Source organism: Neoarius graeffei, chromosome 7 (assembly GCF_027579695.1).
Source record: "Neoarius graeffei isolate fNeoGra1 chromosome 7, fNeoGra1.pri, whole genome shotgun sequence".
NCBI classification, from domain to species: Eukaryota; Metazoa; Chordata; class Actinopteri; order Siluriformes; family Ariidae; genus Neoarius; species Neoarius graeffei.
In genome coordinates this window covers 62,919,807-62,934,722 of record NC_083575.1, presented here as the reverse complement: position 1 = coordinate 62,934,722, position 14,916 = coordinate 62,919,807, and the positions used below count along the sequence as shown (strand labels likewise).

At 41.2% G+C, this 14,916-nt stretch overlaps 1 protein-coding gene across 1 annotated transcript in view; it reads right to left on the bottom strand.

The window, feature by feature from the left end:
- The window catches only part of LOC132889575 (inositol polyphosphate-5-phosphatase A-like), a 363,076-nt gene that overhangs the window by 126,589 nt on the left and 221,571 nt on the right, over positions 1–14,916 (bottom strand). The window contains exons 5-6 of the mRNA XM_060926225.1: positions 2,025–2,088; positions 1,198–1,301 (exon numbers count right to left, since the gene is read on the bottom strand). Coding sequence (XP_060782208.1) covers positions 1,198–1,301; positions 2,025–2,088 — 168 coding nt within the window. The remainder of the gene's footprint in view (positions 1–1,197; positions 1,302–2,024; positions 2,089–14,916) is intronic.

Here is a 14,916-nt window from a genome sequence, read left to right as displayed (position 1 = left end):
GCCCTTGCTCAAGGGCACCTCAGCCCAACCTCAGGCCATGGCTGCCCATGTTAGCCTAACTTGCATGTCTTTGGACTGCGGGGGAAACCGGAGCACCCGCAGGAAACCCATGCAGACACGGGGAGAACATGCAAACTCCACACAAAGGCCATCGCCGGCCACTGGGCTCGAACCCAGAACCTTCTTGCTGTGAGGAAACAGTGCTAACCACTACACCACCGTGCCGCCCAATGTAACTATAACCAAAATAAGGAATAAAATGAAAAATAAAAAGCCCGATGAATCATTCTTTAATCAAGTAAAAATCATAATCGCTGGCAAACTGCTGTTGCATATGAGGAATAAAAGACGAAGAACTGTGTTATTATTGGAAGATAATCAACTTCTGGGTGGTAACAGTAACTCTGACTTGCGTCAATCCACACTACACCACCCCATCAGTGATTATTTTCCACTATCAGCATGTACCATCATGTTTTATTCCTGACTTATCTGTCTTACTAGGGTGGGGCTGATAAAACGTTATCAACATCACAATATATTATTACACCGTGATGTCATGACCATTCTTGAGAGTATTGAGATTCAGTATATACGCCCTGTATTCTTTCTTACAGTAATGACTAGTTAATTATGTCAAACTTTGCTTGTAACCAGTTCCTTTTATTTCTGATTCACACTCTGATCCCTTGCTCTATAGTTTGAAAACTCATAGCAGGGTCCCATTTAAAACAATAGACTGCAGTTAGAAAAATGTTCTGATGCATATTTTTATCATGAATATGTCTTCAGGTTTTGATCATATTTCACTAGGCATCTTATCCCTGCTGTGTGATTAACATCATGAATATTAACTGTGAACAATTCAGATTTTTTAAAATATATAAATGTACATACTAAACCTAATTTAAAAAGAGAAGTGGTTTAAAATGGCCCGATAAACAAATAGACATAAGGATTAGCGTGTTTGGTTTAAGGGAAGTCCAGCACTGCAGCACTGTAATGGCTGTAAAAAGTGAATTATTAGTTTTACGACCATCAATTTCTCCACCTGGAAAACGCCGATAATCACACAAAAGGAATTCATACGGGTTTAAACACTAATGAACGCGAGCAGAAACCGTAGGCGTCATGTCGCAAGTCATAGTCATTAGGAACACAGATAACAAGTGGTGCCACCAAGAGGAATAAACACACCTCAGGAAAGTAGTCTTGAGGGAACTTCTCTTTCTCCAACATGGACGTGCTGGCTAAAGTGTCTGAGTAAATCTCCTTGCCAAGCACCTTCTTGAACTTCTTGGCTAGATAAACACAAACACGAGAGTGGATCGTCACAGGGCTTTACTTATTGAGGAATTAATCAATCAATCAGAGATGCTGAAAAACATTTCAAAACCATTTTCAGACAACTGCTCCACCTACTGGTCTTAAAATGATCACCATTTGGTGAAAGCTTAACCCTGAGCTTGAGGAGTTCAAAATGAATACAGAGCCAGAATTTTACTGCGTTTTAAAATGTGGAAATCTAATACTCCAGAATATGTCGCCGTTCAGCATTTAATCAGGCACACCTAAATCTTAAATTTTGTATAAAAGTTTGATTATGTGATCTGTATCGGCTGCTTTCCCAACATCCCTCTGGGGAAATGTTGAGGAAATCAGTGAGAGAGAGAGCAGAGTGGGCCCTCGAGTCACCCTGGCCTCCTCGCCGTCCTTCACGGGGGTGACGGCAGCTAATGCTGACACCCGTGTAATAGCAGAAGCTTTAATTAGTGTGTCCAGAAGGAGCCACAACCTCTGACCTCAGTAGCTGATGAGGTCACCTCTAACCATCCGATATCTCGAGCCTAATATTAGCGCTGCCTGAAATCTCATGAATTAAATTCTAATATTAATAAGCGTCACTGTTCCTTATTACTAACTATTTCTCTGGATGGCTTCCCCCCCCCAGCTCATGCTGACCACACTAGTCTAATGGACCTGGCAGCGAGTGTGTGAGGTGCCTTAGTTGACAAGCGGCTTACCTTTGAAATCATACTGATGGATGTTTTTTAAGGATTCGTGTACAAAGTAGCAACTTCCTAGTGCCTGTACAGAGGATGAGAAAGAAGAAGAAGAAGAAAAAAAAAGATTAGAGTAAGATACAAAATCCATGTTTGTTCTCAAGAGTGGGGAAAAAATATTTATACACATGGACATACATGCATATTTATATACACAGTAACAGCCAAACGTTAGGACATCTCATCTCATCATCTCTAGCCGCTTTATCCTGTTCTACAGGGTCGCAGGCAAGCTGGAGCCTATCCCAGCTGACTACGGGCGAAAGGCGGGGTACACCCTGGACAAGTCGCCAGGTCATCACAGGGCTGACACAGACAACCATTCACACTCACACCTACGGTCAATTTAGAGTCACCAGTTAACCTAACCTGCATGTCTTTGGACTGTGAGGGAAACCGGAGCACCCGGAGGAAACCCACGCGGACACGGGGAGAACATGCAAACTCCGCACAGAAAGGCCCTCGCCGGCCATGGGGCTCGAACCCGGACCTTCTTGCTGTGAGGCGACAGCGCTAACCACTACACCACCGTGCCGCCACGTTAGGACATGCTAATTCAATTATTTTTCTTTATTTTTATTAATTAAAAGACACTTCATGTGAAAGTAATGATGGATGTCGTTTCTCTTTACTTAGCTGAGCGATTCTTGATATAATATGGATTACTACAGTTGTGGAATAGGGTTATTTACTGTATTTTTATTTACGGTTTGATCTCAAACACATTTGCGAGCAGTTCATGTGAGGAAACCCAACAACATCCCAGAGTTGAAGCTGTTCTGTACGGAGGAATGGGCTAAAATTCCTCCAAGCCGGTGTGCAGGACTGATCAACAGTTACCGCAAACGTTTAGTTGCAATTATTGCTGCACAAGGGGGTCACACCAGATACTGAAAGCAAAGGTTCACATACTTTTGCCACTCGCAGATATGTAATATTGGATCATTTTCCTCAATAAATAAATGACCAAGTATAACATTTTTCTTATATTTGTTTAACTGGGTTCTCTTTATCTACTTTTAGGACTTGTGTGAAAATCTGATGTTTTAGGTTATATAATGCAGAAATATAGAAAATTCTAAAAGGTTCACAAACTTTCACGCACCACTACCTGCTGCATTAAACTACCAAGCCTCCATAAGCAGGAAATACAAACCAAAGTGAAATTGGACCAAGGGAACTCCGTGTAAATTTGACAGGAAATCATGTTCACGCAATCCAAAATAGTCCATTTTCCAGGCGCTGACTACAGATGATACAGAACCTTGTGAATTCATCAGGAAACAATCTCGAGTGTAGATTATTGGTGAATTACCCAGATTTGTTGAGCATCAGACCATAAAATGCTGCTCGGAAGGTCAAGAAAACACGTGGTGAACTATTAGCGCTGCCAAGCGAATGCTATGCGAAAACAGCGCTCGCATGATTGACGCATTTTCACTATGAATCAAAACGTCATTCGCTGATTTTTTATGGCAGAAGGAAGCTCACGTGATGTAGAAAAAGAACCCTCAGTAAACCCATACACTCTTTTCAATCATGTATACATTTCCCCAATTAAGTATTCAACAGATGAACGTTCATTTCTATAGCTGAATCTCAGATGGTGTTTTGTGCGGCACAGATGTCTCAGTCGTGGATGATGTTAAAAGTGGTAAATGTATCCCGTAGCGGTGCTATTGAGGTGATTATTCGTTCATAGTTACTGGATCAGCCAGCGAAAACGGTGCAAAATATTGCATGCTTTTCAATGCCATTTCTACTCCTTCGGTAAACAGCGCATCTGGTACAAAAATCTTCTGGTGCAACACATGTTCTACAACGGAGAAAATAGTCAAAATAGAGAAAAACCCATGAATGAGTAGGCGTGTCCAAACTTTTGACTGGTTATATATAAACATACACGTGTGTGTGTGTGGATGTTTAAAAAAAAAAATCAAATCATTAAATCATGTTACACTGAAAGGAAGTGATGACATTTTCCTTTAGGCAAAAAAAAAAAAAAAAAAAAAAAGTGTGTTTCAGGTAACATGAAATACTAAAATAAGGTTGGTAGGTAGGAAAAAGGTTTTTTTTTTCTTAATTTTTTTTTTTATTTTGTTCGAAAAAATTAACACAAGTAAACATCTTACAAAATAGTATTTTGGCACAGAATCCTTTATACCACACATCATAATAAAATAAAAGTGTTTTAAATCTTTAAACAAATAAAAAAAAATATATATTGCAAGAGTTCGAGTTATGATCTACGGAAGCGTATTGCTGCCACACAAAAAAATTAGCTTAGAATCAAGTAATTACGTGAAAAGATATTGTTAACAAAGTTATCACGTTTTTACAATATATTTATCATGTAATAACATATCACGTAATTTCATGATACGAAATTATCACGTTATTTCATGATATTTTCATGTAATAACGTCAAAACACCTTATCAAGAAATAACGTGAAAATAACGTCCTAGGCTAGGCTACTTCCATTAAAAGCAGACGGCCTCGCCTAGCCTACTGTAGAACTTGGGTCGAGCAAAAACACCGAGCAAAAACATGGCTGAATCCTGAATGACTCCTATTTGTATAAATAGGGGACTACATAGGCGGCAAAATGTAGTGTTTTTCCCTGCCATGGAAGTGCACTTGTATACTGAAGAGGAAGCAATTTGCATTACAGCCTTGAACGAGGATTCAAAATGGCGCCTCGGCTCAGTTTTCCCTTCCTCCTTCAGTATACAAGTGCGCTTCCATGTTTATGCAGGAGAGCTGATAGAAGTGGCGAAACATTTTACTTTTTATCGTTTCTTTCACAACTTGAATGCGTTGAAACAAAAAATTGTGACAAACTAACGCCGCTTACACTAAAATATCGAGGGAAATTTGTAATAAAAACTTTACGGTCGGCAATTTCGCCGCTGAAATTCTCGGTCGGTCGGGTTACCGGAAACACACTATTTTTTTTTATTTGGCCTTAGAATACTTCCTCCACATACAGTACACATTTCTATGAATGAGTGTGTCCAAACCTTTGGCTGGTACTGTATATAGCGCCACAAAAGGGCACACACTCCACTTTTCCCATGTGAATCGACAATGCAGGCTCTAATAAAGAAAAATCCAAGCACTTTGCGCTCCCTTTTCTTATGTAACGAGTTCACTGCACCCAAATATGACATGTAAATTATAGATGGACCTGATTCTGTCAAAGTATTCTGAGCCTTTCAAACCAGCCCGAGTCAGACAGTGTTTAGCATGACCAAAGATTAACTTCAATAGGATTATATTCTTAATTTTACTGAACAATCAGATAGTTTCCCAGCCTGTAGCACCCCAAACAAACTTTGCAAGAAGGAAAGAAACAAAAAAAAAAAAAAAAGAACCTCAGCTTGAGGGATTTGATCCGGTTCACAGTCCACTGGCTGCTTTTTGCTTTTGGAAGAGCTTTCTCTCCTCATACTCTTCAAGCAGCAGATAAAGCCAGAGAAACGAGTTCTTCCCTCTCAGGCCTCAATGCAAAGAGTCTGTGCTCTCAATGGTCCTGTAAACCTCTAAACACCTCCACAGCTCCACAATGCAGGGCGCTCCGAATGAGAGAAACTGCACAGGAGGGGAAGGGAAGGGTGAGAGTTACACGAGGACCGAGCCAAACAGCTGCTACGGTAAGAGCAGAGTTTGGACCATGCAGAGGAGTAGAGTGATGGAGGGAGAACAGAAGCCCAGTGAGATAAAGGATGTGAGGAGAGAGCAGACGAGCCTCTGGGCAAGCCATACTCAGCCCTTGCATTATGTATGAGGGCCACACATCTAGAGATTAAACATTTGCTGATTTGTGGAAAGCACAAACGTGAGATCTTGCCCATCTCCGTGACACATCACATCAGGCTGCCCAACAGAAACCAACTGTCTCGCAAAGAAAAGAAAAAAACATCTTCCTTGGCACTTAAACCTGAGAGAACCTTCTATAGGCTCTCTTGAATATCAGATGAGGAAATAAGAGGCAGAGAGCTCTCTCCCACACGGTGGGAGAGAGCTCAGACTTCGTACTGCCTGGACGTCATCCCCTTCCATCAATAGATGGTACAGAGGAGGCCTGAGAAATAGTGCATAGTAACATAGCACACTAATGCATAGCACACTGGGTGATGAATTAAAAGAGAAGTGTCAGTAAATGAGCAGAGAAACTAAACAAGCGCAGGTTCTTTGCACTCGTTGCATGCAAAATTAATATTTTGGGGGTTTAGGTATAATTTTAGATGATTGGATAATGGATTTGAATTGCATTTATGTTTTTACTGATTAATGTTGCATTTGCTATCTTTGTTGTGACGTTGGGGTAGGGTGGGATGGTGAGGCAAAGGGTACATTCAGATTTTGGGGAGACTGATGGAAAATGCTAGCGGGGAGAAACACACTTTTGAACATGCTTCAGTGAGCTTTTGTTACCAGTTTTTTTTTTATTAAATATAAATTCTTTTGCTAATTTACAACAACTTTTAATTCATCTTTTGTTGCTGCAAATGGACCACATAAATTATTTTTGCAACCGTATCAAGGAGTGTGCGTTCTAATCCATCCCGGCTTAATTTTTTTTTTTTTTACGGCTTTTGGAATTATGGAACAAATGGACACGACATGCTTATATACAAGAGGACTGTATGATACAATTAAACAAGTAACATTCTTCCATGTTGCACTGCGACGTGCAAAAATGCTGAACTTAACCGGTTCATCCTGATTTCGGATCAACACGGTAAAATGACTTTGAAAGAGGGTTCATTATTGGGGATGTTCAACTGACTGTGTTTCAATCAAAATAGTGACTAAAATGACATCTGGATTTAGATCGACAGGAAAGAATTCACTTTTGCACTTGAATTCACTTTTTTGCACTTTTAATGCCCATCATGCATGTAATGCAATATATAAGGAAGAACAGTTGACCGATAATGCTAATGCAGGACGCGATCAGACTGTTAGCAAGAACACTCCATCTAGACTGAGGATTTGAAAGTTTAGTGGTACAAAAACCAAAAACACTAGTCTAGAGAGACTAAGGCTCAGCAATATAATACTGATTTCACGATAAAATTTGCCACAATATGCTTTTTGAAATATTGTATATTTGGAAAATGTTAAAAACACTGTACAGATTCCCCCCCCCCTCCTATTCACTGTTCGTTTTTTAAAATATTTTCTAAAAATAAAAATTAAAATGTTTTATACAAAAACTTAAATACAGGTCTTTTTGTACACATTGAGTTTATATATATATATATATATATATATATATATATATATATATATATATAAAAATAAATGCTACTGTATGTATTGCTGAGAAATTGTGAGCTATCCAAAATATCTAATTTTTTATAGAAATATCGAAAATTATGATACATACGAGCCACTTTTTCCATGGAATAAAAACATTTATTTGTTTCACGGTCCAGTTTCCATCAAATCCTGCGCTCTGATTGGCTGGTGAGCGGGTCCATATCCTACGATACAGACCCCAGTTACGGACCTCTGGTGACTCACTCGTTCACAACAACAAACAAACATCGTAGCAATTTTTGTCAACATTTATTTTCGCATTTCTCAGGAGAATAGCATTAATTTTGCAGCATGGATAGCGATAACGACAGTCTTCACAGCAAAAGCGAGTTTTACTACCCTGAGGAAGAAGAAATAAAATAAAAACATTTCAGGAGAAAGCTAAAAACCTGTAACTTGCTAACACTGAGCAAAAACATGGCTGAATCCTGAATGACTCAATTTTGTATAAATAGGGGACTACATAGGTGGCAAAATATAGTTTTTTCCCTGCCATGGAAGTGCATTTGTATACCAAGGAGGAAGCAATTTGCATTACAGCCGTGAATGAGGATTCAAAATGGCGTCTCGGCTCGGTTTTCCCTTTCGGGCGCTCTTGTTTTCTGTTAGAATTTGGTAAAGAAAAAAAATAAATATATTAGTTACCAACTTAAGGTCGGTCCATATAGTTAAATACCGTGACCTCAGCCTTGAATACTGAACTCGGCCCAGAGGGCCTCGGTCAGTACTTTCAAGACCTCGGTCACCGTATTTCACGATACGGACCTCCCAGCTGGTAAATAACATTCTCTTTTAGTGTTTTTACTGATGGCATGCAATATCATCATATTGCTTATCCTCCATGTATTACGCCACTCTCCCCAATGGAGAACGAGTGTGCAATATTGTTATAATATTGCACGTTGTCAAGACAACACGACGTCACATGTCAGAGCTCATGTGAAGATCCAATGACAAAACTTTTCTGCTGTGCATGAGCACAATCATTTCTTTGTCAGCCGGGAGAGAGAGAAGACAAGGTTAATTCAGTGCTTAGTTTAAGCACTAAATAAATTAAGTGAAAACTGAAACTAAAGATGCACTGAACACCCAAAAGGCTACCAAAACTTTATTATATATTCTTCATGCATATTTACAAGAGAAAAACATATCAACGGACATCAAAAAACTGGAAGAGAGACACATTGGAGATGTAAAACTTTGTACACAAACATGGCCATGAGGTTTGCTTCATTAAAAGCGGAAGGTTTAAAAGAGACCGACGCGCTGAACACCTGAAAGGCTACCAAAACTTCACTGGATATTCTTCATGAATATTTACAAGAGAAAAACATACCAATGGACATCGAAAAGCTGGAAAAGAGAGCAATAGCGGAAATTTTGTCAAAGTTCTACTTGGAGGTGAGGGAAAAGTGATGGAGACTTTTACAAGAAGACTTCACTCAGCAAAGCCCTTTTGTTTGGAACAACTGCAATGGAACAATTAATGAAGACCAAAAGTAACCCTGAACTTGAACTGTCAACCTGTATATAGCTTGTATGGGTTGTTGCTCAGGCTTTTTGGACTTGTACCATTTTTATTGTTAGAACTCTGACTTCATACATTGGATTGACAAAATACTGAATTACATTTGATCAGAATCAGCATTCAATATTGGCAAGTTAGCCCCCCCCCGTTCTTAACTTTTTGTAAAATCTATAATTGTTCCATCAAATGTATATGTATAATAATAATAATAATAATAATAATAATCATCATCTCATTATCTGTAGCCGCTTTATCCTGTTCTACAGGGTCGCAGGCAAGCTGGAGCCTATCCCAGCTGACTACGGGCGAAAGGCGGGGTACACCCTGGACAAGTCGCCAGGTCATCACAGGGCTGACACATAGACAACCATTCACACTCGCATTCACACCTACGGTCAATTTAGAGTCACCAGTTAACCTAACCTGCATGTCTTTGGACTGTGGGGGAAACCGGAGCACCCGGAGGAAACCCACACAGACACGGGGAGAACATGCAAACTCCGCACAGAAAGGCCCTCGCTGGCCACAGGGCTCAAACCCAGACCTTCTTGCTGTGAGGCGACAGTGCTAACTACTACACCACCGTGCCGCTCTATAATAATAATAATAATAATAATAGCTGGGGGTTTTTATGGTCCATCAGATATATTCCAGGGTGTACCCCGCCTTTCGCCCGTAGTCAGCTGGGATAGGCTCCAGCTTGCCTGCGACCCTGTAGAAGGATAAAGCGGCTAGAGATGATGAGATGAGATATTCCATTCAGCCAACATGATATTGATATTGTTCAATATCATGCTAGCTGAACGGAATATATCTGATAGACCACTCAAAGCTGGCGGCACAGTGGTGTAGTGGTTAGCGCTGTCGTCTCACAGCAAGAAGGTCTGGGTTTGAGCCCCGTGGCCGGCGAGGGCCTTTCTGTGTGGAGTTTGCATGTTCTCCCCGTGTCCGCGTGGGTTTCCTCCGGGTGCTCCGGTTTCCCCCACAGTCCAAAGACATGCAGGTTAGGTTAACTGGTGACTCTAAATTGAGCGTAGGTGTGAATGTGAGTGTGAATGGTTGTCTGTGTCTATGTGTCAGCCCTGTGATGACCTGCCGACTTGTCCAGGGTGTACCCTGTCTTTCGCCCGTAGTCAGCTGGGATAGGCTCCAGCTTGCCTGCGACCCTGGAGAACAGGATAAAGCGGCTAGAGATAATGAGATGAGATGAGACCACTCAAAGCCAGCCAATATTATTTAATTGTGTCAGAGAATCGTGATGTATATTTTATCCTAGTATAGACGTAGAAAAGCAATATGGTCAGGTGAGTTATCTAATCTAAGTATAGTGCATGTGAATACCAAGAGAACACTACAGGCCTGAAAGCTTAACCCCAACAACGAAGGATTCTGGGTTACGTTTGCTATATGGACATTTTGCTGGCATGCTTTGGGCCCACTTTGCCCTTAGAGGATAGATCACATGTGGTTTCATAGAAAGATAATACAGTGCTAATATCTATACTAATATTACCATCATTCCACTTATGCATCTTCGATGTTTCGGTCAGCATTATGATTCTATCATCGAATATAGAAATAATAAATAAACAAATAAATGGACCAATGTCTGTAAAATACATGGATGGCGTGGCTCCATGCCCTTCCCTTATAGAGAAATGAAGCCAAAAATTCTTCCGCCATGTTGTCAAATTTGGAGCCAGAGTCTGTGCAGTAGAGAAGAGTCGAAGTCAGTCGATTGGCAAGGCTGTCAATCACTTCATTCCCAAGTGTAGCCATGCCTTCTTATGATGCAATAAAATAACTTTTCAAAAACTAATTTCTGGGGGAACAAAGTCCAGACATCAGCATTGGGAAAGCTAGCTGTTCAAATTGGACACTGCTGATAGAAAGACAGACTGGACGAGAAATGTGACTTGGAAAATAGGCTATTTTGTAATTGAAACACATGGGAATGGGTGGGGCTACACATTATACTGTAGCTAGCCAGCAGGGGTGCTCGACCTGTGGTTGCTTCATTTTTGGCTCAGGCTTTGGCTGAAGCCTACAGAGGCACCTTTCTGTATGTGTAACCCAGTTCGAGCGCGTTTAAGAATATAATTGGCGTGCCAGCCTCAGGTAGCGATTCCACAGTCGCGGTGTGGCACCACTGCGTACTGACTATGTAAGTGCCATGTTACATAACCTTAGCTTGCGAAATAATCCTCCATGGCCGAGCAGTCTAGAGCACTGTCCAGGAATGGAACAGGTTTTGCAACATTGGTTTGAACCCTGGCATCGACGTAAAAGGCTGAGTTCAGACCTGTGCAGGTCTCTAGTAGACACATTTACGCCGTCCTTGTTTTCTACGGTCATTGAAAGTGACAGCAAATTTTTATTTACTCTGCTTTTTTTTTTTTTAAACCCTTTAAGATCAAGAACACTGTTTAGACACTTAAGCCTTTACGTAACAATAATACAGGTAATAATTAAAATCTTTCGGGTTATTCCTTATTGTTCCTTATCCAACCGGTGCGTCCTTGAGTCACACTAACCGGTAAATCAGCAGCAGCTGCCCTCTCCCAGTGGAGCCCAATGCTGTGTTAGTCACGCTTTGTTCTACTGTCGCACAAAGCTATAACCAAATAACCTCTCTGAAAGCAATCATCGCTAATGGCATCATCATGATTACTTTGAGCAAACTCCAATTAATCACCTCTCAAATAAATGATAAACAATTGCACCCAAGCAGCGGCCCGAGCCGTCATAAAAATTCTATATGAGAGTTTGAATAAATATTTAACGTCAGAGTTCAAACCGACTGCCTCGTTTCCCCCCCCTCGCTCCTCCCGTCCTCCTGAGCCGGGGCGCTCTTCATGAAGAACCTATTATATTAGCAGGCCACAATTAATCCATTTGTCTTGAGGCATGACAGCCTCAAAATATTAATTGGAGCCAGAGTGCGCTGACAGGAAGTGCTTATCTTTTTACCCGCTGCTTTACAATGACCCACATCAAGCGTATGTTTGTCACGTCCTACATTATTGATTATCTGCCAGATTCACTTGAAATAATTAAAAGTATATTTTACATATTTATAAACTGGACTGTCATGATCACTACTTAATCTTCCATTAGTAAAATACACTCTATTAAGCGCACCGGGCGGGCCGGGGAAGGGACGGGAAAGGAAATGAGTAATCGCAGTAATTGTAGACAGAAAGACAATAACTGGGCCATAAAAAGCAGGTTTTACAGCTGGCCCTTGGAAGGCTCTCCCTCTCTCTCTCTCTCTCTCTCTCTCTCTCGTTCTTGGCCACAGGTGGAACACCGCACCGTCAGGAAAACAAACGAGAGATGAAGCACAATGCAGGACTGTGAATGCATCACATCATACTAACTAGTACTTTCCAAAATTAACAACAATGAGGGGAAAGTAATCCACCTCAGACTTCATTATCGGAAACGACTCTTGGCAGGCATCTGCACAGTAGTACGCTACATGCTAAGCTCTGCCGGAGGTTTGCACTTACTGAGGAAAAAGAGGCCAAAATCTCATGACCTTTCATAGATTTTCTGCATTCTATTTGAAAAATGAGCCATAAAGCAAACATAAATGTAGTCATTTTTTTCACAGCAGTCACAGTGCTGCTTTTTGCCACAGAGTCTGAATGCAGACGCACACTCAAGTGTGATGCTTGTGGGTCAGGAGCTCAAGGCGAGGGTCAGGCTGTTAGTCATGTACAATCATGTCTTTAGTTAGGTCAGGAAGGGAATGCAATATAAAAGCTTTTAAATGGGGGAAAAGTGCATAGTAGACTTCGACAGGGCACAAGTGCTGCTCTTTCAGATTAGCACACGTCAGCTGCTCATTTTAGCTAAAAGGTAGCAAATTGCGGCTAGCCGTAACCTTGAGCAGCATCGTACCTTCGGAGCGAACATGAACATCAGTAATGTTTGCTCAATAATGAATGAGATCGTCAAAATAATTCAATTACGTGAGAAACAAACTAGGCTTATTGCGTTTGCCATGTTAAATTTTAAATCCGTCACTGATATATGCCTGAATCACAACAAGACTGCTGCTTTGGTATTGTTAATTCAGTGGAGCTGTGAAACACTAAATTCAAATGCAAACACAATAATGCAATGATCCAATGAATCAATTACTCAAGAGACGAATGAACAATACTCAATTAATAAACGTACGAAATACCGAACCAATAAGTAAAGAAATCGATGACCTTTACAAACAAATAGACCATTAAAGCATAAATGAAAAATGTGGGCTATAAAACACCTCGTTAACGAGATAGTCGATGACGGTGTAGCTCACTCCGGCCCCATCTAGTCCAGAAGGAACGATCTAAAGTGGGCCACCTTATGCAATAAATGTTGCAAGCTATATACAAAGCTATATTAATATAGAAGCGAGGAATTAACCAAGAAGAAGCGATTTTTCTTGAACTGCTCATTAGTCCATAACTTCATGAATAACTAATTAAGCAAATCTGGGTAGAAGTTATATGCACCCTAGGTAGCCCTACCTTCCTGCCAGAAAGAATCAAAATTGGTGAAGAATTGAGGGAGAAGAAGCAATTTGTGTGGAAACTGCTCGTTAGGGCTTAATTACTCCATATCTTCATTATTAATTGCAATTATGCAAATTTGGCTAGAAGCTATATGCTCCCCAGGCAGCCCTACCTTCCTGCCCAAAAAAAAAAAAAAAAAATCGGTGAAGAACAGAGAGAAGCAGCAATTTTCGTGAAATGTGGACAACGCCAGCCGGATGACACATGATGGCATAAACTCATCACCTATCGGCCGGACGAGCTAATGAACAACAAAATGATCTCGGGAAACATTACAGTTATGTTTTTCATCTCATTATCTGTAGCCGCTTTATCCTTCTACAGGGTCGCAGGCAAGCTGGAGCCTATCCTAGCTGACTACGGGCGAAAGGCGGGGTACACCCTGGACAAGTCGCCAGGTCATCACAGGGCTGACACATAGACACAGACAACCATTCACACTCACATTCACACCTACGGTCAATTTAGAGTCACCAGTTAACCTAACCTGCATGACTTTGGACTGTGGGGGAAACCGGAGCACCCGGAGGAAACCCACGCGGACACGGGGAGAACATGCAAACTCCGCACAGAAAGGCCCTCGCCGGCCCCGGGGCTCGAACCCAGGACCTTCTTGCTGTGAGGTGACAGCGCGAACCACAACACCACCGTGCCGCCCCAGTTATGTTTTTAAAAAAGCAAAACAATTGATTCCATTTAAAAACAATGGATTGTACAGCCCTACTGAGACCCAATAACAGGCTGAATAAAGCAGGCATGGAGCAGCTCACAGCTTTAGTGTGACTATATGTTGCTCTCAGACTATGAAATTCCCAAAGTGACCTCGCCCCCTCACACCAGAGATTTTAAAACGTCAGCTACACGTACTGCCAGGATTCAATGTGTTGTGAATTCATTTCAATGCCAATTAAATTAAGAAGCCAACTTAATAATGATCACACACCTACATAAAATAAGGACTGTAAGATCAAATCTGTCTTTTCTAGCACACGTACACCAACAGGAGTGCAGAGTTTGTGTCATGTTTGAGTCTTCATGTCAAGGGAATGCTCTCACAAACAGACAAGAGCCCCTTCAGGCTCTGATGGATCACTGCTGCATCCGGCCTGCTTGTAAAATAAGCGCTGGTGACGGAGGAACTTTAAATGAGAGTTTTGTCTGTGTATCCAGTCAGGCCTTCCTGCAGCAGATGAATAATAGACAGCGTGGCTCAATACTCTGAATACTCAATCAATGAGTGAGGTGCTGTTTGGCAAACATATATGGCTAAGGATTGGAGGAAGGGGAGGCAAGGGCATCTCGATCTGTATTTCTCCGCTGAAAAGCCACCCTATTATTGATGCTCTGTCTCTCCTCGTCTTCTCTCTCTCTCTCTCTCTCTCAGGGTGTTGTGATTGCTGAGGATGACAAACAGCCTGTTTGTG